The 27,806-nt window shown below is 43.1% G+C and overlaps 1 protein-coding gene across 1 annotated transcript; it reads right to left on the bottom strand.

Annotated features, from left to right (window-relative positions):
- Nucleotides 1-27,700, bottom strand: LOC138786848 (oocyte zinc finger protein XlCOF7.1-like). Its single transcript, XM_069963919.1, has 2 exons — nt 26,983-27,700; nt 1-1,819 (listed from the first exon to the last, which is right to left on the bottom strand). Exons 1-2 carry the CDS (start codon nt 27,596-27,598, stop codon nt 459-461), a joined length of 1,977 nt encoding a protein of 658 aa, XP_069820020.1. The 5' UTR covers nt 27,599-27,700; the 3' UTR covers nt 1-458.
- Nucleotides 27,701-27,806: the final 106 nt, after the last annotated feature.

Raw genomic sequence — 27,806 nt, 5'->3', positions numbered from 1 at the left:
AATTAGACTGAATAGATAATAACACTATGGAAGGAATTGTTAGTCTCACCATGGGCAGAGGGGGGGCTGATCATAGCTCTATGGGGTACACAGGAAGACGCTGTCAGTAAGTGCAGTGAGTACAGTTACTAATACTATAGAAAGAACTATTCTACTAGACATGAGCGAAATTACAGCAGGAATGAAGGGAAGTGACCTTTTATGTCTGCTCCGCTCCGTGCCGCTCCTCCCCGGGTGCTGGGAAAAGATGGATCCAGTCCTATGAAACTGGGAGAAGTTCCCCAGGACTGGATCCATCTTTTCAAGCAGACTTCAAAGCCGGCAGTCTGATGAGCAGAATACAGATAGGAAAGAAGCCATTCCCTTCCTTCCTACTGTAAATTCACTCATCTCTTTTTTTTACTATAAAATGCAGATTTTCCTTCATCATCCTTCAGAATTCTTTATATTCATTAACCTCATTGTGAAGAGGAAAATGGCTGCTCCCTTTTGTGAATTTTTTCATGAACCACAAGATATGATTTCAAATTAAAACATTTCCCACAATCTGAACATGAAAATGGCTTCTCCCCTGTGTGAGTGTTTTTATGGTAAAGAAGATTTGATTTCTGAGTAAAACACCTCCCACATTCCGAACATAAAAATGGCTTCACCCCTGTGTGAGTTCTCTGATGTGTAACAAGATCTGATTTCCGAATAAAACATTTCCCACATTCCAAACATAAAAATGGCTTCTCCCCTGTGTGAGTTCTCTGATGCGTAACAAGATCTGATTTCCGAATAAAACATTTCCCACATTCCAAACATGAAAATGGCTTCTCCCCTGTGTGAGTTTTCTGATGCGTAAAAAGATCTGATTTCCGAATAAAACATTTCCCACATTCTGAACATGAAAATGGCTTCTCCCCAGTGTGAGTTCTCTGATGCTTAACTAGACATGATTTCTCAGTAAAACATTTCCCACATTCTGAACATGAAAATGGCTTTTCCCCTGTGTGAGTTCTTTGATGCTTAACAAGATCTGATTTCTCAATAAAACATTTCCCACATTCTGAACATGAAAATAGCTTCTCACCTTTGTGAGATCTTTGATGTCTATCAAAACCTGATTTCTGAGCAAAACATCTTTTACATTTTGAGCACGAAAATGGCTTCTCCCCTGTGTGAATTCTTTGATGGGTTACAAGACCCGATTTCCGAGTAAAACATTTTCCACATTCTGAACATGAAAATGGCATCTCCCCTGTGTGAATTCTTTGATGGGTAACAAGCTTTGATCTCTGAGTGAAACATTTCCCACATTCTAAACATGAAAATAGCTTCTCTCCTGTGTGAATTCTTTGATGTTCAACAAGTTTTGATTTCCTTTTAAAACATTTCCCACATTCTGAACATAAAAATGGCTTCTCTCCTGTGTGAATTCTTTCATGTTCAACAAGTTTTGATTTCATTTTATAACACTTCCCACATTCTGAACATGAAAATGGTTTCTCACCCGTGTGACTTCTCTGATGATTAACAAGATCTGATTTTTGGTTAAAACATTTCCCACATTCTGAACATGAAAATGGCTTCTCCCCTGTGTGATTTTTCATATGCCTAACAAGAACTGATTTCTGAGTAAAACATTTGCCACATTCTGAACATGAAAATGGTTTCTCCCCTGTGTGAGTTCTCCTATGCGTAAGAAGAACTGATTTTTGAGTAAAACATTTCCCACATTCTGAACATGAAAATGGTTTTTCCCCTGTGTGAATTCTCTGATGCTTAACAAGATCTGATTTCTGATTAAAACATTTCCCACATTCTGAACATGAAATAGCCTTCTTCCTTGTAAGATATTTTTCGTGTTGTAAACATGAAAACTGAGTCTTTCCTGTATTTGCTCTTTGATGTTCATCGCCTTCTCTGTAAATGTCAGCTTGCTGTGATGGAGCAGAAGATGGGACTTGTATAACAGGATGAGATGAGAGATCTTTGCTGTGAGGGGCTGAGGGTGTATCTGGGATAGTGGACGGCTCCTCATATGTATCTTGTGTGATATGATCCTCTGAGGAGATCTGATGTCCCCCTGAGCTCCTGGTAGAATCATCTGCAAAGGAGAAAACACCATTTCTCTTATTTACCAGTAATAGAAGCTTAAACATATTGCAGACATGGAAAGTTACTCTTTTTTATGTAACATAATAAGAATGATCAGATCTGTTCCCATCCACAGGAAGTGTCAGGGAGAAGAATATAGAAGCTGGAGGCCGGGGAGATGACGTCCTTGGTAGAAAAAGTAATGGAAACTCTTCTAAAAAAAAAAATAGGACTACTGACCCCCTACATACCGATAACCTGCTGGACCCCAACCAGCATGGCGTTACTGGGGGCAGATCACGGCTTTTTCTCTCATTTTCTGCATAAGTCACATGGTGCAGTGATGTCCCCGACCTGGCCGGCCTTTGGCTACATACGTCCTTGGTAAGTGCTCAGAGCCTTCCACACAGGTAGACATAGGTCCAGCATGGAAATGGAGGACCTCCAAGCAATATGGCTTCTGACCTGTCTATGTATATGGTATAACCTGAAAGCTTAGTGCCGTGACCTGGGGTCGCTAGGTGTGGTTAGCAGCCGGCTAGTGTGGTGGTATTATTTAGGCACTTGTCACAGTGGCCAGGAGTGGTGATGCCAAACCCCCAGGTACACAACCACTAGACTTTGAACAGGGTAGGACCAGGTGCGTACAGGTGCGAGTGCGCAGAGTCCAGTACTTAACCAGAAGATGACTTCACTTGAGAACTTCAGTGCAATACAGGTGAAATATATTTTGTAGGTGCAGGTATAGATGTTGATAGTGCTTGAGGTAGTGACTGATAGTAGAAGGTAGAAGAAGAGGAAGGGGGAGATTTATCAAAGGGTGTAAAATTTAGACTGGTGCAAACTACCCACAGCAACCAATAACAGCTCAGCTTTAGGCAGTGCTGAAAGGAAAGCTGAGCTGTGATTGGTTGTTGTGGGCAGTTTTCACCAGTCTAAATTTTACACCCTTTGATAAAGCCTAGTGTTGTATAAGCCTAGTGTTGTATAAGAAGAGGACCTCATACTCACTGTTAGTCCCAAGTTTGAACTATTTGGCGAAGCTAAACCCTCAAGGTTCCTATAGAAAGCTGAGCAGGTATCAGTAGAATACTTCAGCTTAGGCTGTTTGTCCCACTGTGGATCAATCTCTGTTTTGGTAGATTGTCCTGAGTGCACTGGACAGTTACTTTCTCTCAAACTCTCACAAAAACTTCTGTCTTCACCCAACTGACTCGAAGCCATCCCACCAGGAACCAAGGGACCTAAATAGGGGGTGACCGGGACCATCCTGCTATTGGTGGGGGACATACCAGAAACAGGAGAAGGAAGAAGTGTAATAGGTCGGAAGTGTGTGTGGTACCCGCACCAGTGATTGGTTCAAACAGTGAACAAAGCAAAAGTTAAAAGGAAAAGTCTGGCAAAATTTTTTATTAAAGTGTTGTATTGCCCCCCAAAAGTTATACAAACCACCAATATACACTTATTATGGGAAATGCTTATAAAGTGCTTTTTTTCCTGCACTTACTACTGCATCAAGGCTTTACTTCCTGGATAACATGGGGAGGTCACTTCCTGGATAACATGGTGATGTCACTTCCTGGATAACATGGTGAGGTCACTTCCTGGATAACATGGTGACATAGTAACATAGTAAATAAGGTTGAAAGAAGACAAGAGTCCATCAGGTTCAACCTAGAAAAACCTTACTATGTTAATCCAGGGGAAGGCAAAAACCCTTATAAGGCATATGACAATTGCCCCATCACAGGGAGAAAATTCCTTCCCGACTCCAATGGCAACCAGAACAATCCCTGGATCACCGGAAGTCTAATGCCCATAACTTGTAATATTATATTTTATAAAGAGGCAAAACTATGTTCTCATCTTTAGCATCTCGGCCTCTTTTGGTGCATCCCATTATTTTATTAGCCTTGGCAGCTGCTGCCTGGCACTGATCACTATAGTTGAGTTTACTGTCCACCAATACCTCCAGGTCCTTTTCGGAAGTAGTTTTACCCAGTGTTTTATTATTTAGCACATAACTGTACTCATTATTTCTACGGCCCAAATGCATAACCTTATATTTATCCACATTAAACTTCTTTTGTCATTTCACCGCCCAAGCCTCCAGCTTCTCCAAATCCCCCTATAATATGATATTATCCTCCTCTGTGCTGATTACTTTACCCAGTTTAGTGTCATCTGCAAAAATGGAGATTCTACTCTGTAGCCCCTCTACAAGATCTTTAATAAAAAATATTAAGAAGAAGTGGACCCAACACTGACCCCTGTGATACCCCACTAGTAACTAAAACACAATCTGAATATGTTCCATCAATGATCACCCTCTGTTTTCTATCACACAACCAGTTACTTACCCATTTGCATATATTTTATTTTGTAGACAAACCTTTCATGCGGCACAGTATCAAATGCCTTTGAAAAGTCCAGATACACAACATCCACAGCCTCCCCCAGGTCCAGTCTATAACTTACCTCTTCATAGAAGCCGATCAGATTAGTCTGACAGGACCGATCCCTCATAAATCCATGCTGGTGCCATGTTATAAGATTATTTTCATTAAGATACTCCAGTATAGCATCTCTTACAAATCCCTCAAATACTTTACCCACTATAGGTGTTAGACTTACAGGCCTGTCGTTTCCAGGATCACTCTCTGACCCCTTCTTGAATATTGGTACCACAATAGCTATGCGCCAGTCCTGTGGAACAATCCCTGTCATTATAAAATCTTTAAATATTGGGACTAAGGGTCTGTCTACACAGTACTTAATTCTTGCAAAACTCTAGAATGTGCCTTCTGGGCCCGGTGACTTATGGATTTTGATGTCTTTAAGGCGTCGCCCCACTTCTTGTTGTGTTAGGCAGGTGAGATTTATGGGAGGATTTACATTACCCCTAGTCATGTCCTCTGTTATGGGATTCTCCTCTGTGAATACAGTAGAGAAGAATGTATTTAGTGGATTGGCCTTTTCCTCTTCCCCCTCCACCATTACACCCAGATTATTTTTGAGGGGACCAACATTTTTGGTTTTAAGTCTTTTGTCATTTATATAAGTGAACATTTTGGGATTTGTTTTACTTTCTGTGGCTATCCATCTTTCTGTTGCTATTTTTGCTTCTTTTATTTGTTTTTTACACATTCTATTCTTCTGTCTATAGTTGCTCAATGCTTCCCCACTACCTTCTTGTTTTAGTAGTCTGAATGCTGGTTTCTTATCATTTATTGCACCCCTTACAGCTGAAGTTAACCACATTGGATTTCTCCTATTTCTACTACTTTTATTCCCATATGGTATGTGTCGTTCACACGATTTACCCAGGATGCTCTTAAATATGTCCCATTTCTCTTGTGTACTTTTATTTCTAAAGGCATTGTCCCAGTCTATGTCCCCGGAGTCCTCTCTTATATCTCAGGGCAGTGTCCCAGTCTATGTTCCCAAGGTCCTCTTTTAGTTTTTGGAAATTAGCCTTCCTGAAATTTAATGTTTTTGTAGCCCCTCTACTAATAATTTTATTGAAGGACAATTGAAAACTTACTATGTTATGGTCACTATTACCTAGGTGACCCCCCACCTCTATTTTTTAAATTCTGTCTGGCCTATTGGTTAAGATCAGGTCCAGAAGGGCCCCCCCTTTTGTTGGTTCCTGTACTAGCTGGGAAAGGTAATTATCTTTTACTATTTCCAGTATTCGCTTCCCTTCCTGGAGCTGCAGGTTTCTGCTTTCCAGTTTATATTTGGGTAGTTATAGTCCCCCATAATAATGACTTCCCCCTGCTTCGCTGCCGCATCTATTTGTCTGATTTTCTGATTCTTCCACTATACTTGGAGGTTTAGAACTCACTCCTATAAGAATTTTATTATTCTTTGTCCCTCCCCTTATTTCTACCCAAAGAGACTCCACATTATCATCACATATATCCTCCCGCAGAATGGGCTTAAGGCAGGATTTAACATATAGACAGACCCCTCCCCCTTTCTTATTTTTACGGTTATTTCTGAATAGACTATAACCCTGGATATTAACGGCCCAGTCATAGGTCTCATCCAGCCATGTCTCGCTTATCCCCACTATATCATATCTCTCTTCCACCATTATGAGCTCTAATTCCTCAGCTTTATTAGTGAGGCTTCGAGCATTTGTATACATACATTTATTATGTTTGTCCATATTCCCTTTCCTCTTGTCACTAGTGACTGTTCTAACCCCTCCCGCCGCTCCACCCCCAGTTCCATAATCTAGGCCCAGCTCTCCATCTACTCTGTCTTCACTTACTGTATTATAGTTGCCCTCCCCCCCGGTCCCTAGTTTAAACAGTTCTCCAACCTCTTAGGGCCCTATTCCACCGGACGATTATCGTTCGCATAATCGTTAACGATTAACGATCTCAAACGACCGCTATTGCGAAAGACCAGAAAACGTTCACTCATTTCCATGGAACGATAATCGTTACTCATGATCGTATTTGCGATAGTTTTTTCTTCGCTATTGCGTTCGTATCTACTGCGAATGACATCTTATTCAATGCGAATGATTTGCAAACGTTTTGCGAACGAGCAACGATAAAAATAGGTCCAGGTCTTATAAAGCGATCAACGAAGAGGAGGGGGAAGAGCGGCGCCACATAGAGATGAATGGGAAAATCTCCTCACTGCAAACACAGGTGATATAATTAGCTGCAGCAGACACGGCAGTTGGAGCCTTAGCAACCAATAGGATTACTGCTTTCATTTTCACAGGGAGCAATGGTTGCTAGGGAAGCTGCCTCACAACATCCACAGTAATAACTGGTAGACCCCCTACTCCATCTATACAGGACATGTATATACAGGACCCCCTACTCCATCTATACAGTACATGTATATGCAGGGCCCCCTACTCCATCTATACAGTACATGTATATACAGGACCCCCTACTCCATCTATACAGTACATGTATATACAGGGCCCCCTACTCCATCTATACAGTACATGTATATACAGGGCCCCCTACTCCATCTATACAGTACATGTATATACAGGACCCCCTACTCCATCTATACAGTACATGTATATACAGGGCACTACAGGACAGGTATACCAAACTGTGACTGGGTAACACTGCCACACCAGACCTGACCAATACCGCCATACTGTGCTGGATAACACCGCCATACCAGACCTGACCAATACCGCCACACTGTGACTGGGTAACACCTCCATACCAGACCTGACCAATACTGCCATACTGTGACTGGATAGCACTGCCATACCAGACCTGACCAATACCGCCACACTGTGACTGGATAACAATGCCATACCAGACCTGACCAATACCACCAAACTGTGATTGGATAACACCGCCACACCAGACCTGACCAATACCGCCATACTGTGACTGGATAACACCATCATACCAGACCTGACCAATACAGACACACTGTGACTGTATAACACCGCTATACCAGACCTGACCAATACCACCATACTGTGACGGGATAACACTGTCATAACACACCTGACCAATACCACCATGCTATGACTGGAAAAAACTGCTATATCAGACCTGACCAATACCGCCATACTGTAACTGGATAACACTGTCATACCACACCTTACCAATACCGCCATACTGTGACTGGATAACACTGTCATACCAGACCTGACCAATACCGCCATACTGTTACTGGATAACACTGCCATACCACACCTGACCAATACCGCCATGCTGTGACTGGATAACACCACTATACCAGACCTGACCAATACCACCACAATGTGACTGGAGAACACCGCCACACCAGACCTGACCAATACCGCTATACTCTGATTGGATAACACCGCCATACCAGACATGACCAATACCGACACACTGTGACTGAATAACACTGCCATACCAGACCTTACCAATACCGCCATACTGATAACACCACTATACAGGACCTGAACAAAGATTTTATGGCAAGTCTGAACGGGAGGGTACTGCCCCTCTGCAAGGTGCTACCCTACGCACCAGACCATGGGTGCCTAATGGTAAATACGACCCTGCAGGTATACAGGACACTACAGGTATACAGGACCCCAAAACTATACACTACAAGTGCACGGGACCTCCACCAACTATATACTACAGGTATACAGGACCCCAAACTTTACACTACAGGTATACAGGACCCCAAAACTATACACTACAGGTATACAGGACCTCTACCAACTATATACTTCAGGTATACAGGACCTCCACCAACTATATACTACAGGTATACATGACCCCAAACTATACACTACAGGTATGCAGGACCCCAAAACTATACACTACAGGTATACAGGAACTCCACCAACTATATACTACAGGTATATAGGACCCCAAACTATACACTACAGGTATACAGGACCTCAAAACTATACACTACAGGTATACAGGACCTACACCAACTCTATACTACAGGTATACAGCACCTTCACCAACTCTTTACTACAGGTATACAAGACCCCAAAGCTATATACTACAGGTATACAGGAACTCCACCAACTATATACTACAGGTATATAGGACCCCAAACTATACACTACAGGTATACAGGACCTCCACCAACTCTATACTACAGTTATACAGGACCCTCAAACTATGCACTACAGGTATACAGGACCCCCGAACTATATACTACAGGTATACAGGACCCCCGAGCTATACAGTACAGGTATACAGGACCTTCACCAACTGTACACTGCAGGTATACAGGACCTCCCTCAACTATACACTACAGGTATACAGCCCCCCCCAACTACACACTAAAGGTATACAAGACCCCCCCAACTATACACTATAGGTATACAGCCCCCCCAACTATGCACTACAGATATGCGAGACCCCTAAAAACTATACATTGTGGGTATACAGAACCCCTCCAACTATGCACTACAGGTATACACTAATTCCACTGATTAACTTAGATGAAACAATACCTTTAGTTTTGCCTCCTGGGCACCTTAGAACAAATCTAATTAACACACTGACACGTTATACCCGGGCAGCGCCGGGTACATTTTCTAGTAATTATAATAAAGTGCAAAGAAGTGTATGTAATCTATCTGACCCTATCATTAAGTGCCACAAAGTGCAAGTAATGAAATAAGGCGAAGCAATATCCTAAAAAGAAAGAAAGAGATAATAGTACAAGAAGGCTTTTCCAGAACCGAGCAGTTTGAGAACCGAGCTGTAAGTTCCCATAGGGAACAATGTAAATTTGATTAATTGGTTCTTACACTCCGTGGGTCAGGTGCAGAGCACCCGGCCCACAGAGTGCAAAAACACTCCATATCCCCGCAACACTGAGAGGCAGGAGTGGGCGGCTTTTTAAACTTGCCGCCGTGCTCCTCTCAGCTGCGGGGGACAACCTGTAAAGAAGTGAGGAATCCCATCATAATGAGGGGAATCTCCACTTCTTTACAAGGTGTCCCCCTCAGCTGAGGGGAGCAGGAGCACGGCGGCAGGTTTAAATAGACGCCCGATCCTGCCTCTCACTGCGGGGACGCCGTGTAAAGAAGCCGTCTCCCTGCACTGTCCTGTCTCTCCCCACATCCCCCCCCCCCCCCGGCCCAGAGCGCTTTCTATACACTAACACAGCCGGTACACTTCTATAGCCTGCGGCGCGCCCGTGCTGTTGTGCCCACAGCCTTGCTCACCAGCTTCTTAGCTTATTCATGCCGCTGCTCCCCGCCGCCTCTGCAGGGTGAAGGAGAGTCTGCAGAGGCGGCGGGGAGCAGCGGCAGGAAGAAGCTAAGAAGCTGGTGAGCTAGGCAGGGGGCGCAACAGCACGGGCGCGCCGCAGGCTATAGAAGTGTACCGGCTAGGTAAGTATATAGGAAGCGCTCGAGGCGCGGGGGGGGGGATGTATGGAGAGACAGGACAGCGCTGGGAGCCGGCTTCTTTACACGGCGTCCCCACAGTGAGAGGCAGGAGCGGGCGGCTATATAAACTTGCTGCCGTGCTCCTGCTCCTCTCAGCTGCGGGGGACACCCTGTAAAGAAGTGGGGATTCCCCTCATTATGATGGGATTCCCCACTTCTTTACAGGGTGTCCCCCGCAGCTGAGAGGAGCAGGAGCACAGCGGCATGTTTAAATAGCCACCCACTCCTGCCTCTCAGTGTTCCCGAACACCTTTATCTGTCAGCTGACCGTTATCCCCCTGGTTTTGTTTGGATACCGAGCAAAACGTCAGGGGGAAATTTAGTTTGAAAACCGAATTGTTCAAACTCCGAGGTGTTCGGGAACCGAGGTTTTACTGTATTGTACATTTATCTCTTTCTTCCTTTTTAGGATATTGCTTTCCCTTATTTCATTACATGCACTGCCACCTACCTCTAACTTTATCATTGTTGCCAATGTGAACCATGACTGCTGGGTCATCACCAGCCCCTCCCAGTAATCTGTCAACCTGATGTGACGAACTCGAGCGCCAGGTAGGCAACACACTGTTAGATGATCCCGGTCTTTGTGACAGATTACCCTGTCTGTCCCGCTAATAATTGAGTCCCCCACTACCAGTACCTGCCCGGCCTGCCCTGCACTCCTATTTCCCACCTTAAAGGAGCAGACACCCCCCCCCCCTCAGCTTTAAGAGGCCGTGTCCTGCTGCAGCAATGCCACCCCTAAACCAACATCTCCCTCATCCGCCAATTTGGCAAACTTGTTGGTGTGTGCCAGATCAGGACTGGCCTCCCTCACACTCTTCTCTCTACCCCGTTTTCTGTCACCCAACTAGCTGCCTCTTCCCCCTGCACCTCCATGCTATCACTCTCTCCCTCATCTTCCCCTTGGAGCGCTTGCTCAGTGAGCAGCAGACCCCTTTCCAGTTTGCCAATGCATCTCAATCGTCGCAGCTGCTTATTTAGATCCAGGGTCTGGGCTTCCAAACCAGCAACATGCACACATCTCCCACAATGGTATGCACCATCACCCCCCCCATACATCTCCCACAATGGTATGCACCCTCATCCCCACCCCCCCATACATCTCCCACAATGGTATGCACCCTCATCCCCACCCCCCCATACATCTCCCACAATGGTATACACCCTCACCCCATCATACATCTCCCACAATGGCATGCACCCTCACCCCCCCCCATACATCTCCCACAATGGTATGCACCCTCGATCGGATGGTGATGTCACTTTCTTGATAACATGGTGCTGTCACTTACTTATCCAGGAAGTGACAACCCCATTTTATCCAGGAAGTGACATCATCATGTTATCCAGGAAGTGACATCACCATGTTATCCAGGAAGTGACATCACCATGTTATCCAGGAAGTGAAGCCTTGATACAGTAGTAAGTGCAGGGAAAAAAGCACTTTATAAGCATCTCCCGTAATAAGTGTAGATTGATGTTTTGTAAAATTTTATGGGAAAATACAATACTTTAATAAAAATTTTCGCTGGACTTGTCTTTCAACCTTTTTCCCTCCAGCTGTGCTTTCCTTTATCTTTATTTATCATTACGGATCTATCTTTGTCCTGAGTGACCTGTTTAACAAGTGGCAGCATTAACCCCATTGCTAGCCTGTGCATCTTGTGATGGTCTCCTGATGATCCCAGAGGTGAGAAACGCGTAGTGACAGGGGGTGGCAGATAGGTGCCACTATATATAAGCTAAAACATTTGTTGTCAGGGGAATAGTGTGTCATTGCACAAACTGTGAAACACACTACGTTAATTATATAGTGCCGTATTTTACACTATCCATTGACCTATATTGAGATTATTGTGGACCACCTTTTTAATGTATACCTAATAAAATTGTTTAAGTTTTAATCTACATGTTTTCAGTCATAGTCTGTTTTAATGTACATGTAGTGCATTCATGTCCACCGAGTCCATAGGTGGGATTTTCAGTGATTTTTTTTCCCTCCAGCTGTGCGCGACAAACAGGGGAGAATGAGACACCAAGTGGAGATATGGCAGAAAGGCAGCCATCATCCCAGAGTGTGACACCTCCCAGATTGAGTCACCTATAGACAGGTGGTATACAAGATGTGGTGGCTCAGCTGTACTGGGACACTACATTACCTAAAGCCTGGAGGTCGCCCAACAAAGGGGAGAGAGTAGAGAGAAGGTTCCTGATGATAAGAAGTACATCCTCTGCTAATGCAGTCATGGTAATATCACAGAGTATGGTGGTGACTGTGCGGAGGGTGTTACAGGGTGTATGTGGTATAGTAAGAGACAGAGAGGGATTAGAGAGAAGGGGGGGAGGGGGCAACCTTGTGCGGTTCCTGTGAAGATGTCAAAGGGCAAAGTATTATGTCTGTTATTCTGGAGTTGCCGTCAGTTTCTGTATAAGCTATAATATATTGGGAGAATATAGGACCAAACCGTCTACGCTGAATAGTGGTGGGAATAAAGGGCCATGAGGTCTTGTCGGAGGCCTTTCCTGCATCTACACTAAGTGTAATGGTCAAAGGTCACGAGGGGTCATATACTCGATCACTGAAAAATTCTCGACTCTAGTAACAAGCACTCCAGCATTTTAGTTCTCGCTGAACATCACTGTCAGTCATTACCGAGCCATGTCTGTGAGCGCCGGGACTTTCTGTGTTTGATCTCTTTTTTTGAACAAAGAAAAGACCAAATATTGTCACAAAGGAGCACGGACACTTTGATTTAAACACATAATTTAAAAGATAATAATAAAGTCAATATATTACATAACTTCTTGCGATCAGAACCCCTGTTGATTTTTTTAAAATTCACAACAGGTATGCAGTAAGATGAGGACAGTCACTACAGATGCAGCAGCAGGAGACTGATAGTGATATATTGTCCGCTGGGACTGTGCTGTATATTAGAATTTAGGCTGAATGATTATATAGCTGGAAAACTGACAGGACACAGAGCTTATAATATTCCACACAGAATAGTTACAGCCGGTGACTGAGGAGAAGGTGTGACTGTTCTCTGCATTTAGTGGTCACTACTCACCTGGGCGGTTACCTGTAGTGATGTCCTCCTTATACTGCTCATCACTGCCCACATCTGTCTCCTCTTCTTTTGCTATTAAGTCTGTAGCATTCATAAAGTTCAGACTCTTCCCCATAGAAATGTCCTCCTTATACTGCTCATCACTGCTGTTATCTGTCTCTTCTTCTTCTGCCTCTTCTTTTACACTTATGTCGGTAGCATTACAACAGTTTAGATTATTCACTCTAGTAACTTCTTCCTTACACTGCTCATCACCGCTCATGTATGTCTCCTCTTCTTCTTTCATCATCATATTTTTAGCATTAATAGAATTCAGATCCTTCCCTGTAGTGATGTTCTCCTTATACTGCTCATCACTGCTCACATCTGTCTCTTCTTCTTCTTTTACGGTCATATCTGTAGCATTAATCTCAATTAGATTGTCCCCCTGATTCATAAGATGTGAGAAAAATATTGTAATCAGACAGTAGGAGAGGTCAGGTGGGATGTACAGATCATAGGGAACATCTCCATCTACCTGATCCTGATCCTGTGGGTGAAGAGGACGGGGACATCTCTCTGGTGCTGTTCTCTTACTGGATCTGACTGGAGGGAACACATACAGAGACTGAATTCATTCTTTCCATCCAGATAATACAGAGAGGAGGTGTGTATATAGTCCTGTCTATTACCTGCTGATGGGAGGGGCTGCTGATCCTCCAGCATCACATCCTTGTACTGATCCTTGTGTCCTTCTACATACTCCCACTCCTCCATGGAGAAATAGACCGCCACGTCCTGACACCTTATAGGAACCTGACACACACAATGATCACAGAGTCATCCCCCCCACCCCTCCAGTGGTGTTACTGTATAATGTCCCAGCATTCCCAGCAGCCACAGTCTCACCTCTCCACTCAGCAGCTCCACCATCTTGTTGGTGACTTCTAGGATCTTCTCTTCCTCCATTTCCTCATGTATCAGGGGCCCCGGGATTGGGCTCAGGGTTCTTCCCCATCCTTCACACCCAGGGGCCCCACAGCGCCCACTAGAGGACTTCTTCACTACTGTGTAATCCTGTGTATGGAGAGACACATTACTATCACTCCATCCATTCCCAGAATCCCTCACCTCCCCAGTCCTATCCATCTGTTATTCCATAGATAAGAATGATGTCATGATGACATCACTCCCAGAATCTCTCACCTCCCCAGTCCTATCCATCTGTTATTCCATAGATAAGAATGATGTCATAATGACATCACTCCCAGAATCCCTCACCTCTCCAGTCCCATCCATCTGTTATTCCATAGATAAGAATGATGTCATGATGACATCACTCCCAGAATCCCTCACCTCTCTAGTCCTATCCATCTGTTATTCCATAGATAAGAATGATGTCATGATGACATCACTCCCAGAATCCCTCACCTCTCCAGTCCTATCCATCTGTTATTCCATAGATAAGAATGATGTCATGATGACATCACTCCCAGAATCCCTCACCTCCCCAGTAAGCAGGAAGAGTATGTGTAGGGTGAGGGTTATTATCCTCTCGGCCATCTTGTCTCTGTCTCTCTCCATGGTTGATGGGTCGGTCTCTTATATAGAAGATATCAGCAGAGGATCCTGGAGAGTTGGGAGAGGAATGGATGAAAGAGGAAACAATGTAACACAACTCAGCACAAATTTGAGCAAAAAAAGTAAAACTTCTGACTCCAGTAATGAATCAATACAGGGTAGAAACTTACCCAGTCCTGAAGGGGTTAATCCTCCTGCTCCTGCACTGTGGTGACTAAAAACCAATACCATAAAGGAACCTTGCTGGGGGCGGGAACACAGCTCCGAGGCAAGCCCCGCCTCGGCCGGATTTCATTGGCCGTTCCACCTGTACAGGAGCCGTGTGCTTCCCCTGTGCTTCCAGGACCTGCCATGATGTCACAGTCATGTGATCAGTCACATGGAGGAGGAGGAGTCACATGATCAGGGGCTGCTGCTCAGTGTATGCAGGACTGTGTGTGATGTGTGTGGAGCAGAGCTGTGTATGTGTGTTATATATGCCTGCAGCAGAGCCCTGTGTGTAATGTACATGTAGCTGAGCTGTATATGTGTGTAATGTACATGTAGCTGAGCTGTATATATGTGTAATGTACATGTAGCTGAGCTGTATATGTGTAATGTACATGTAGCTGAGCTGTATGTGTGTAATGTACATGTAGCTGAGCTGTATATGTGTGTAATGTACATGTAGCTGAGCTGTATATGTGTAATGTACATGTAGCGGAGCTGTATATGTGTGTAATGTACATGTAGCTGAGCTGTATGTGTGTAATGTACATGTAGCTGAGCTGTATGTGTAATGTACATGTAGCTGAGCTGTATATGTGTGTAATGTACATGTAGCACAGCTGTATGTGTGTAATGTACATGTAGCTGAGCTGTATGTGTGTAATGTACATGTAGCTGAGCTGTATGTGTGTAATGTACATGTAGCTGAGCTGTATATGTGTAATGTACATGTAGCTGAGCTGTATGTGTGTAATGTACATGTAGCTGAGCTGTATGTGTGTAATGTACATGTAGCTGAGCTGTATATGTGTAATGTATGTGTAGCTGAGCTGTATGTGTACACAGTAGGGCTGGGTTCACACTATGTATATTTGAGGCTGTATTTGGTCCTCATGTCAGGTCCTCATAGCAACTAAAACCAGGAGTGGATTGAAAACACAGAAAGGCTCTGTTCACACAATGTTAAAAATTGAGTGGATGGCCGCCATATAACAGTAAATAACGGCCATTATTTCAATACCACAGCCGTTGTTTTAAAATAACAGCAAATATTTGCCATTAAATGACGGCCATCCACTCAATTACAACATTATGTGAACAGATTCTTTCTATGTTTTTAATCCACTCCTTGTTTTAGTTGCTATACAGCCTCAAACATACAGCCTCAAATATACGTAGTGTGAACATAGCCTAGAGCTGTATGTGTGTAATGTACATGTAGCTGAGCTGTATATGTGTGTAATGTACATGTAGCTGAGCTGTATATGTGTGTAATGTACATGTAGCTGAGCTGTATGTGTGTAATGTACATGTAGCTGAGCTGTATATGTGTAATGTACATGTAGCTGAGCTGTATGTGTGTAATGTACATGTAGCTGAGCTGTATATGTGTAATGTACATGTAGCTGAGCTGTATATGTGTGTAATGTACATGTAGCTGAGCTGTATATGTGTAATGTACATGTAGCTGAGCTGTATGTGTGTAATGTACATGTAGCTAAGCTGTATATGTGTAATGTACATGTAGCTGAGCTGTATATGTGTAATGTACATGTAGCTGAGCTGTATATGTGTGTAATGTACATGTAGCTGAGCTGTATATGTGTAATGTACATGTAGCTGAGCTGTATGTGTGTAATGTACATGTATCTGAGCTGTATATGTGTAATGTACATGTAGCTGAGCTGTATATGTGTGTAATGTACATGTAGCTGAGCTGTATATGTGTAATGTACATGTAGCTGAGCTGTATGTGTGTAATGTACATGTAGCTGAGCTGTATATGTGTAATGTACATGTAGCTGAGCTGTATGTGTGTAATGTACATGTAGCTGAGCTGTATATGTGTAATGTACATGTAGCTGAACTGTATGTGTACCAGGGCTGTGGAGTCGGTAAGCCGCAGCTCCAACTCCGATTTCTGAATTTTATCAGGACCGACTCCGACTCCAGAATTTTATCAGGACCGACTGTGACTCCCGACTCCTGCTCCTTCATAAATGGCCGGTCATATACCAGTTATTTATCACACTGGCTCAGCAGCTTCTCCCTAATGTATTACATGATCCTGGGGCGACTTCTGAAACATACAAAGGAAGCTTCTCCTGTGTGTGCAGTGGATGCAGCTAGTCTCCAGCCTCCATGTCCTGAACAATTCAGAACTAGACTATCTATCATATCTATGCCCTTGTTTTTTTGTTTAAGGGGAAATCTCCAGTAACCCGACAGTTCTGCACCGTTTATGTAAATTGTAGCTTATGCACATTAGAAATAAACTAAAAACTTCAAACATCCGTCCTGTATACCTGTAGTGTATAGTTGGGGGGCGGGCTGTATACCTGTCTTGTATAGTAGAGGGGGTCCTGTATACCTGTAGTGTGTAGTTGGGGGGGCTGTATACCTGTAGTTTATAGTTGAGGGAGGTCCTGTATACCAGTAGTGTATAATTGTTTGGGGGGCTGTATACCTGTACTGTATAGTTTGGGAAGTACTGTAGACCTGCTGTGTATAGCTGGTAGAGGTCCTGTATACCTGTACTGTATAGTTGGGGGTCCTGTATACCTGTAATATATAGTTGGTGAAGGTGCTGTATACCTGTAATGTATAGTTGGTGGAGCTCTTCTATACATGTAGTCTATAGTTTGAGGGTCCTGGATACCTGTAGTGTATAGTTGGTGGAGGTCTTGTAGACCTGTAGTGTATAGTTCGGGGGTCCTGTATACCTGTAGTGTATAGTTTGGGGGCCCTGTGGACCTGTAGTATATAGTTGGTGGAGGTCCTGTATACCTGTAGTTTATATTTTTGGGGTCCTGTATACCTGTAATGTATAGTTGGTGGAGGTCCTGTATACCTATAATATATAGTTTTGGGGTTACGTATACCTGTAGTGTAAAGTTTGGGGTCCTGTATACCTGTAGTATATAGTTGGTGGTGGTCCTGTATATCTGTAGTGTATAGTTTTAGGATCATGTCTACCTGTAGTGTATAGTTTGGGGGTCCTGTATACTTGTAGTGTATAGTTTGAGGGTCCTGTATACCTGTAGTATATAGTTGGTGGAGTTCCTGTATACCTGTAGTGTATAGTTTTGGGTCCTGTATACCTTTAGTATAGAGTTGGTGGGGTCCTGTATACCTGTAGTATATAGTTGGTGGAGGTCCTGTATAGTGTGTCGGTATTGGTCGGTATTGGTCAGGTCTGGTATGGCGGTGTTATTTAATCACAGTATGGCGGTATTAGGACTGGTGTGGCAGTGTTATCCAGTCACAGTATGGCAGTATTAGGTCTGGTATAGTGGTGTTATCCAGTCACAGTATGGCGGTATTAGTCAGGTCTGGTATAGTGGTGTTATCCAGTCACAGTATGGTGGTATTGGTCAGGTCTGGTATGGCAGTGTTATCCAGTCACAGTAGTGTATAGTTTGGGGTCCTGTGTACCTGCAGTATAGAGTTGGTGGAGGTGCTGTATACCTGTAGTATAGAGTTGGTGGAGATCTTGTATACCTGAAGTATATAGTTCGGGGGTCCTGTATACCTGTAGTGTATAGTTTGAGGGTCCTGTATACCTGTAGTATATAGTTGGTGGAGTTCCTGTATACCTGTAGTGTATAGTTTTGGGCTCCTGTATACCTGTAGTGTTCTGTAGTATATAGTTCGGGGGTCCTGTATACCTGTACTCTGTAGTTTGAGGGTCCTGTATACCTTTAGTATAGAGTTGGTGGAGGTGCTGTATACCTGTAGTATAAAGTTGGTGGAGGTCCTATATACCTGTAGTGTACAGTGGATAAAAAAAGTATTTAGTCAGTCACCAATAGTGCAAGTTCTCTCACTTAAAAAGATGAGAGGCGTCTATTATTTACATCATAGGCAGACCTCAACTATGAGAGACAAAATGAGAAAACAAATCCCGAAAATCACATTGTCTGATTTTGTAAGAATGTTTTTTCAAATTATGGTGGAAAATAAGTATTTGGTCACCTACAAACAATCAAGATTTCTGGCTCTCACAGACCTGTAACTTCTTCTTTAATGGTGCGTTTACATAGAGAGATTTATCTGACAGATTTTTGAAGCCAAAGCCAAGAACAGACTATAAACAGGGTGCAGGTCTTAAAGGAAAGACTGAGATTCCCTGTCTTTTCAAGTCCATTCCTGACTTTGGCTTCCAAAATTGGTCCGATAAATCTGCCTGTGTAAACGCACCATAAGAGTCTCCTCTTTCCTCCACTCATTACCTGTAGTAATGGCACTTGTTTAAACTTGTTATCAGTATAACAAGACACCTGTGCACACCCTCAAACAGTCAGACTCCAAACTCCACTATGGTGAAGACCAAGGAGCTGTCAAAGGACACCAGAAACAAAATTGTAGCCCTGCACCAGGCTGGGAAGACTGAATCTGCAATAGGCAACCAGCTTGGAGTGAAGAAATCAACTGTGGGAGCAATAATTCGAAAATGGAAGACATACAAGACCACTGATAATCTCCCTCGATCTGGGGCTCCACGCAAAATCTCATCCCGTGGGGTCAAAATGATCACAAGAACGGTGAGCAAAAATCCCAGAACCACGCGGGGGGACCTAGTGAATGAACTGCAGAGAGCTGGGACCAATGTAACAAAGCCTACCATCAGTAACACACTATGCCGCCAGGGACTCAGATACTACAGTGCCAGACGTGTCGCACTGCTTAAGCCAGTACATGTCCGGGCCCGTCTGAAGTTTGCTAGAGAGTATTTGGAAGATCCAGAAGAGTATTGGGAGAACGTCCTATGGTCTGATGAAACCAAAGTGGGACTGTTTGGTAGAAACACAACTTGTCGTGTTTGGAGGAAAAAGAATACTGAGTTGCATCCATCAAACACCATAGCTACTGTAAAGCATGGGGGTGGAAACATGCTTTGGGGCTGTTTCTCTGCAAAGGGGCCAGGACGACTGATCCGGGTACATGAAAGAATGAATGGGGCCATGTATCGTGACATTTTGAGTGTAAACCTCCTTCCATCAGCAAGGGCATTGAAGATGAAACGTGGCTGGGTCTTTCAACATGACAATGATCCAAAGCACACCGCCAGGGCAACGAAGGAGCGGCTTGGTAAGAAGCATTTCAAGGTCCTGGAGTGGCCTTAGCCAGTCTCCAGATCTCAACCCTATAGAAAACCTTTGGAGGGAGTTGAAAGTCAGTGTTGCCAAGCGACAGCCCCAAAACATCACTGCTCTAGAGGAGATCTGCATGGAGGAATGGGCCAACATACCAACAACAGTGTGCGCCAACCTTGTGAAAACTTACAGAAAACGTCTGACCTCTGTCATTGCCAACAAAGGATATATAACAAAGTATTGAGATGAATTTTGTTACTGACCAAATACTTATTTTCCACCATAATTTGCAAATAAATTCTTACAAAATCAGACAATGTGATTTTCTGGATTTGTTTTCTCATTTTGTCTCCCATAGTTGAGGTCTACCTATGGTGTCAATTACAGACGCCTCTCATCTTTTTAAGTGGTGGAACTTGCACTATTGGTGACTGACTAAATACTTTTTTCCCCACTGTATAGTTTTGGGGTCCTGTATACCTGTAGTATATAGTTGGTGGGGGTGCTGTATACCTGTAGTATATAGTTGGTGGAGTTCCTGTATACCTGTAGTGTATAGTTTTGGGTCCTGTATACCTGTAGTATAGAGTTGGTGGGGGTGCTGTATACCTGTAGTATATAGTTGGTGGAGGTCCTGTATAGTGTGTCGGTATTGGTCGGTGTGTCGGTATTGGTCAGGTCTGGTATGGCAGTGTTATCCAGTCACAGTATGGCGGTATTGGTCAGGACTGGTGTGGCAGTGTTATCCAGTCACAGTATGGCGGTATTAGTCAGGTCTGGTATAGTGGTGTTATCCAGTCACAGTATTGTGGTATTGGTCAGGTCTGGTATGGCAGTGTTATCCAGTCACAGTATGGTGGTATTGGTCAGGACTGGTGTGTCAGTGTTATCCAGTCACAGTGTGTCGGTATTGGTCAGGTCTGGTATGAAAGTGTTATCCAGTCACAGTATGGTGGTATTGGTCAGGTCTGGTATGACAGTGCTATCCAGTCACAGTATGGCGGTATTGGTCAGGTCGGGTATGACAGTTTTATCCAGTCACAGTATGGCGGTATTGGTCAGGTCGGGTATGGCAGTGTTATCCAGTCACAGTATGGTGGTATTGGTCAGGTCTGGTATGGCGGTGTTATCCAGTCACAGTATGGTGGTATTGGTCAGGTCTGGTATGGCGGCATTATCCAGTCACAGTGTGGCGGTATTTCGCAGGTCTGGTATGGCGGTATTGGTTAGGTCTGATATGGTGGTGTTAAATGTGACCTCTGGAGCTATTACCTACCAATCTATCATGATACTAATTGTTGAGTGAGGATGGGGCGTCCTCAGGTTTAGTGCTTAGGGCAGCAGCAGCTGGTAATACTGCCCTGTATATCTGTACTGTATAGATGGAGTAGGGGGTCCTGTATACCTGTACTGTATAGATGGAGTAGGGGGTCCTGTATACCTGTACTGTATAGATGGAGTAGGGGGTCCTGTATACATGTACTGTATAGATGGAGTAGGGGGTTCTGTATACCTGCACTGTATAGATAGAGTAGGGGGTCTACCAGTTATTTCTGTGGATGTTGTGAGGCAGCTGCCCTAGTATAGTGTCCTATGCGTGACCCCAAGAAAAATTATAATGTCCTATGCGTGACGCCAAGAAAAATTATCATGTCCCCTTTGGTGGTATTATGGTAATATGCTGAGGGTATTGTGTTGCTGGGTGGTGTAGTGCAACCTTAGGGCTCACCTTCTGAAACCTTCCTGTCACGATGGGGTCCGAGGGTGCTGGGGCCCTTGTCTTCTTCAGCATACACGCAGGGACATATAATTTTTAATAAAAGTCTTCACACAATAGCGGTGAAAGTATATCAAGACTTTTCTTGAAGGATAATTATATACAATCCAATACAGGGGCATGTGATGATGGAAAACTGTTGGCTTGATCAGAGTACTTAGCTTCAGGGGGAGGGTTACCTTAGTTACTATAGCTTAGACTTGGTGGATAAATAGGATTTCAAAGAGACAGACCTGTTCCAGAGACTTTATAGCTTTCCGCCTTTATAAGGATACGTGTGAATAGGTACTTGAAGTTACTGAAGAGACTTGACGCTGTCAACGCTCACTATCATGTAGGAGGAAGACGCATGGACACACTGACATGGAAGCCAGGAAGATGTGGACGGTGAATGGGAGACCCTCTATCACTTCACCAATCCGACAGCAGGCACTAATAAATACAGAGGATGTCCTGCTGAGACTTTGAAGACACCTATTAGTCCTTATGGCTGACTGGAAACAGGTTAGGGGGTTGATGATTGAGTCTGACAGGATTACTGAGGTGACGTAGGGAGGTTAGATGTGACTCTGGCAATGCCAGACTGACAACTGACAAGACCGCACAGCCCTTCTGGGTAACAGGTGGGCAGAGCTTTCCCCTGGCCAATCACTAGAGTGTTGCAGGGGAGGAGCACTGATCAAGCTCAACACTTGTATCATTAGAGATTAATACATATCAACATATTAAATAAATACATAGCAGAAAACAATACCACTACAAGAGAGCTAAGGAAGAGCAGCAAATACATAGGCCCTAATACACACTGTCGAAGGTTGCCAATAGCAACAATACATTTTCACACACCTGACAATAAATACTGTTCTGGGCCATTACACTAGCAACCACAGCTCCCTCTGAAAATGAAAGTAGTAATCCTATTGGTTGCTAAGGCCTCCAACTGCCATTTACTGCTGGTCAGAGCTGCAGTTAATTTTATCACCTGTGTGCAGTGTGGAGATTTTCCTATTCATTTCTATGGGGCGGTCTTCCCCCTCCCCTCCTGTACATCTGGTGGGGATGAGACCTTCGCTCTAACCTGCCCAGGCACCCAATGTATGTGTGGGCCAAATTTGGGGTCAAACGGTTCAGGCGTTTAGAAGTCTATATGGGACAGACATTCATTTTTATGATATAGATGTACATGTAGCTGAGCTGTATATGTGTAATGTACATGTAGTTGAGCTGTATGTGTGTAATGTACATGTAGCTGAGCTGTATATGTGTAATGTACATGTAGCTGAGCTGTATATGTGTAATGTACATGTAGCTGAGCTGTATATGTGTAATGTACATGTAGCTGAGCTGTATGTGTGTAATGTACATGTAGCTGAGCTGTATATGTGTAATGTACATGTAGCTGAGCTGTATATGTGTGTAATGTACATGTAGCTGAGCTGTATGTGTGTAATGTACATGTAGCTGAGCTGTATATGTGTAATGTATATGTGGCTGAGCTGTATGTGTGTAATGTACATGTAGCTGAGCTGTATGTGTACACAGTAGAGCTGTATATGTGTAAAGTATATGTAGCTGAACTTTGTATACACAGTAATGCTGTCTATATGTAATGTACATGTAGCTGAGCTGTATATGTGTAATGTACATGTAGCTGTGCTGTCTATATGTAATGTACATGTAGCTGAGCTGTATGTGTGTAATGTACATGTAGCTGAGCCGTATATGTGTAATGTACATGTAGCTGAGCTGTATATGTGTAATGTACATGTAGCTGAGCTGTATATGTGTAATGTACATGTAGCTGAGCTGTATATGTGTGTAATGTACATGTAGCTGAGCTGTATGTGTGTAATGTACATGTAGCTGAGCTGTATATGTGTAATGTATATGTGGCTGAGCTGTATGTGTGTAATGTACATGTAGCTGCGCTGTATGTGTACACAGTAGAGCTGTATATGTGTAAAGTATATGTAGCTGAACTTTGTATACACAGTAATGCTGTCTATATGTAATGTACATGTAGCTGAGCTGTATATGTGTAATGTACATGTAGCTGTGCTGTCTATATGTAATGTACATGTAGCTGAGCTGTATGTGTGTAATGTACATGTAGCTGAGCCGTATATGTGTAATGTACATGTAGCTGAGCTGTATGTGTGTAATGTACATGTAGCTGAGCTGTATGTGTGTAATGTACATGTAGCTGAGCTGTATATGTGTAATGTACATGTAGCTGACTTGTATATGTGTAATGTACATGTAGCTGAGCTGTATATGTGTAATGTACATGTAGCTGAGCTGTATATGTGTAATGTACATGTAGCTGAGCCGTATATGTGTAATGTACATGTAGCTGAGCTGTATGTGTAATGTACATGTAGCTGAGCTGTATGTGTGTAATGTACATGTAGCTGAGCTGTATATATGTGTAATGTACATGTAGCTGAGCTGTATATGTGTGTAATGTACATGTAGCTGAGCTGTATGTGTGTAATGTACATGAAGCTGAGCTGTATATGTGTAATGTACATGTAGCTGAGCTGTATATGTGTGTAATGTACATGTAGCTGAGCCGTATATGTGTGTAATGTACATGTAGCTGAGCCGTATATGTGTGTAATGTACATGTAGCTGAGCTGTATATGTGTAATGTACATGTAGCTAAGCTGTATGTGTGTGTAATGTACATGTAGCTGAGCTGTATATGTGTAATGTACATAGTAGAGCTGTATGTGTGTAATGTACATGTAGCTGAGCTGTATGTGTGTAATGTACATGTAGCTGAGCTGTATGTGTGTAATGTACATGTAGCTGAGCTGTATATGTGTAATGTACATGTAGCTGAGCTGTATATGTGTAATGTATATGTAGCTGAGCTGTATGTGTACACAGTAGAGCTGTATGTGTAATGTACATGTAGCTGAGCTGTAAATGTGTGTAATGTACATGTAGATGAGCTGTATGTGTGTAATGTACATGTAGCTGAGCTGTATGTGTGTAATGTACATGTAGCTGAGCTGTATATGTGTAATGTACATGTAGCTGAGCTGTATGTGTGTAATGTACATGTAGCTGAGCTGTATATGTGTGTAATGTACATGTAGCTGAGCTGTATATGTGTGTAATGTACATGTAGCTGAGCTGTATGTGTGTAATGTACATGTAGCTGAGCTGTATATGTGTGTAATGTACATGTAGCTGAGCTGTATATGTGTAATGTACATGTAGCTGAGCTGTATATATGTAATGTACATGTAGCTGAGCTGTATATGTGTAATGTACATGTAGCTGAGCTGTATATGTGTGTAATGTACATGTAGCTGAGCTGTATATGTACATGGACCAGACGTCTATCAGGACCATAAAACTTTCACACTTCTTATCCTCAACAATTCCCCGTTATGTAATGTGTGAGAGGCTGCGGGGGTCTCCCGGCTCCAGAGATGGTGGAGATCGGGGTCCCTCTGTGTCGCCTTCGGTTGTTTGTCCTTGAGAAAGTGATGTGATATCTTGATACGTGTTGGGATATGAATAGAACCTAGTGAAGAATATACTGAACCAGTTATTGATTCGGGAATCCCAGTGTTTCTCTCCAGCGTTCCAGAACTCCCCTCCTGAGTGTAACCTCCGCGCTTCCTTCTATAATGATACTTACTTCCGGTTTCATCTGATGTCACCTTCGCTCTCCATTGTTTGGTATTTCGGAGCTCGGGGAAGTGGGAGATCACCCCGGGAGGATGGCAGCGAGCCGGGCAGAGGTCTCTTTGGACGTGTTGCATTGAGGAGTGACGAAATCCTCACCACTCACCAAGTGTAATTTACCATTTCTAAAGACTAGTTCACACAGAAGACGTTACCGCTCCCAACCTTTTATTTTTTTTTAGCATCGCACCACATGCAGATATAGACAGTCTACGCTGCATTTTTCACATTTTCCCTATAGACTAATACAGAGGGGATAATACGCCATTTCTATATACAATATTGGTGATTTTTGGAGTGTTTTTCCCCAATTCTTTAACAGAAATTCTGGCACAAGATAAAGAATCACATGACTTAGACAAAAAAACCTGTAGGGAATAAAAAAGAAATATAATAATTTATACATAAAGGAGTATTCCGCTGATACATAACTTTTGATGTTGCTGCCTATGGTGAGACAAAGAATTCCTTCCATACTTGTTATTATCTATTCAGTCTCCTTCCCCCAGTTCTCAGCTGCTGCTTTCTGCTGAAGATACAAAAATCTGAGTACGAGGTTTTCTCTCTGTCTCCCCGCTCCCTTCTGAGACGCTGATGTAAACAAGTCCCTGACAGGCTTTGGCTATGTTCCCACAACATTTTTTCTGTCCAGATTTTTTTAAATGATGTCTGTCATTTCACGGTTTGGCCGCCCGTCTTTTAGTACATTATTCCAGTTCCGGTGGACTGATCGCTCATTGGATGTGTCTTTAATTGAAAAGTCCTTTGAATTTAATATTAAAGACGGTAAAAAAAAAAAACTGTGTGTGAACAGCTAAAAAATAACATCCTTTCTTTGCAAAAGACATCTGCAAATTTAAAAGAAAAAAGGAGACACCATTTCTCTTATTTTTACTTTTGAACATAGCCGTTATCTGCAACTCTGTAGCTTCTTTGTAATGCAGAAGTTGCAGATAAGGACTTGTTTACATCAGCCGTCTCAGAAGGGACGGGGGGAGGAGGGGGAGATGGAGAGAAAAGCTCACACACAAATTTTTGTGTCTTCAGCAGAAAGCAGCAGCTCAGAACTAGGGGAAGGAGACTGAATAGATAATAATAAGGATGGAAGGAACAGTTAGTCACACCATGGGCAGAGGGGAGGCTGATTATAGCTCTATGGGGTACACAGGGAGCTGCTGTCAGTAAGTGCAGTGAGTACAGTTACTAATACTATACACATTACTATTCTACTAGACATGAGTGAATTTACAGAAGAAATGAAGGGAATCACTTTGTTCCTATCTGACATCTGCTCATCAGGCTGCAATCTTTTATGTCTGCTCCGCTCCGTGCCGCTCCTCCCCGGGTCCTGGGAAAAGATGGATCCAGTCCTATGAAAGTGGGAGAAGTTCCCCAGGACTGGATCCATCTTTTCAAGCAGACTTTAAAGCCGGCAGTCTGATGAGCAGAATACAGATAGGAGAAGAAGCCATTCCCTTCATCCCTACTGCAAATTCACTCATCTCTATTTTTAACTATAAAATGCAGATTTTCCTTCATCATCCTTTAGAATTCTTTATATTCATTAACCTCATTGTGAAGAGGAAAATGGCTTCTCCCTTTTGTGAGTTCTTTGATGGATCACAAGTTGTGGTTTCGAATTAAAACATTTTCCACAATCTGAACATAAAATTGGCTTCTTCCCTGAGTGAGTTTTTTTATGGTAAAGAAGAGTTGATTTCTGAGCAAAACACCTCCCACATTCCGAACATAAAAACGGCTTCTCCCCTGTGTGAGTTCTCTGATGCGTAATAAGATCTGATTTCTGAATAAAACATTTCCCACATTCCAAACATGAGAATGGCCTCTCCCCTGTGTGAAATCTCTGATGCTTAACAAGAACTGATCTATCAGTAAAACATTTCCCACATTCCGAACATGAAAATGGCCTCTCCCCTGTGTGAGTTCTCCGATGCAAAACAAGAGCTGATTTATGTTTAAAATATTTTCCACATTCTGAACATGAAAATGGCTTCTCATTTACGTGAGATATTTGATCCCCTGTGTGAGTTCTTTGATGGGTAACAAGACTTGATTTCCAAGTAAAACATTTTCCACATTCTGAACATGAAAATGGCTTCTCTCCTGTGTGAATTCTTTGATGGTCAACAAGCTTTGATCTCTGAGTAAAATATTTTCCACATTCTGAACATAAAAATGGCATTTTCCCTGTATGAATTCTTTGATGGTCAACCAGCTTTGATCTCTGAGTAAAACATTTGCCACATTCTGAACATGAAAATGGCTTCTCCCCTGTGTGAGTTCTCTGATGCTTCCCAAGATCTGATTTCTGAGTAAAACATTTCCCACAATCTGAACATGAAAATGTCTTCTCCCCTGTAAGATATGTTTTGTGAGTAAAACATTTTTCA

The sequence above is a fragment of the Dendropsophus ebraccatus genome, chromosome 3 (genome assembly GCF_027789765.1).
Source record: "Dendropsophus ebraccatus isolate aDenEbr1 chromosome 3, aDenEbr1.pat, whole genome shotgun sequence".
NCBI classification, from domain to species: Eukaryota; Metazoa; Chordata; class Amphibia; order Anura; family Hylidae; genus Dendropsophus; species Dendropsophus ebraccatus.
The sequence above is the reverse complement of the archived record's forward strand: the minus strand, read 5'-3'. Positions and strand labels throughout refer to the sequence as shown.

Excerpts from the sequence above, each read along its gene's own strand:
- LOC138786848 (XM_069963919.1), bottom strand. The coding sequence starts at position 27,598 with ATGCCATTTTTATGTTCAGAATGTGGAAAATATTTTACTCAGAGATCA. Across the intron at positions 1,820-26,982 it reads TCACAAAAGGGAGAAGCCAT|TTTCATGTTCAGAATGTGGG; the intron begins TTTCCTCTTCAC and ends GGAAGAAGGCTA.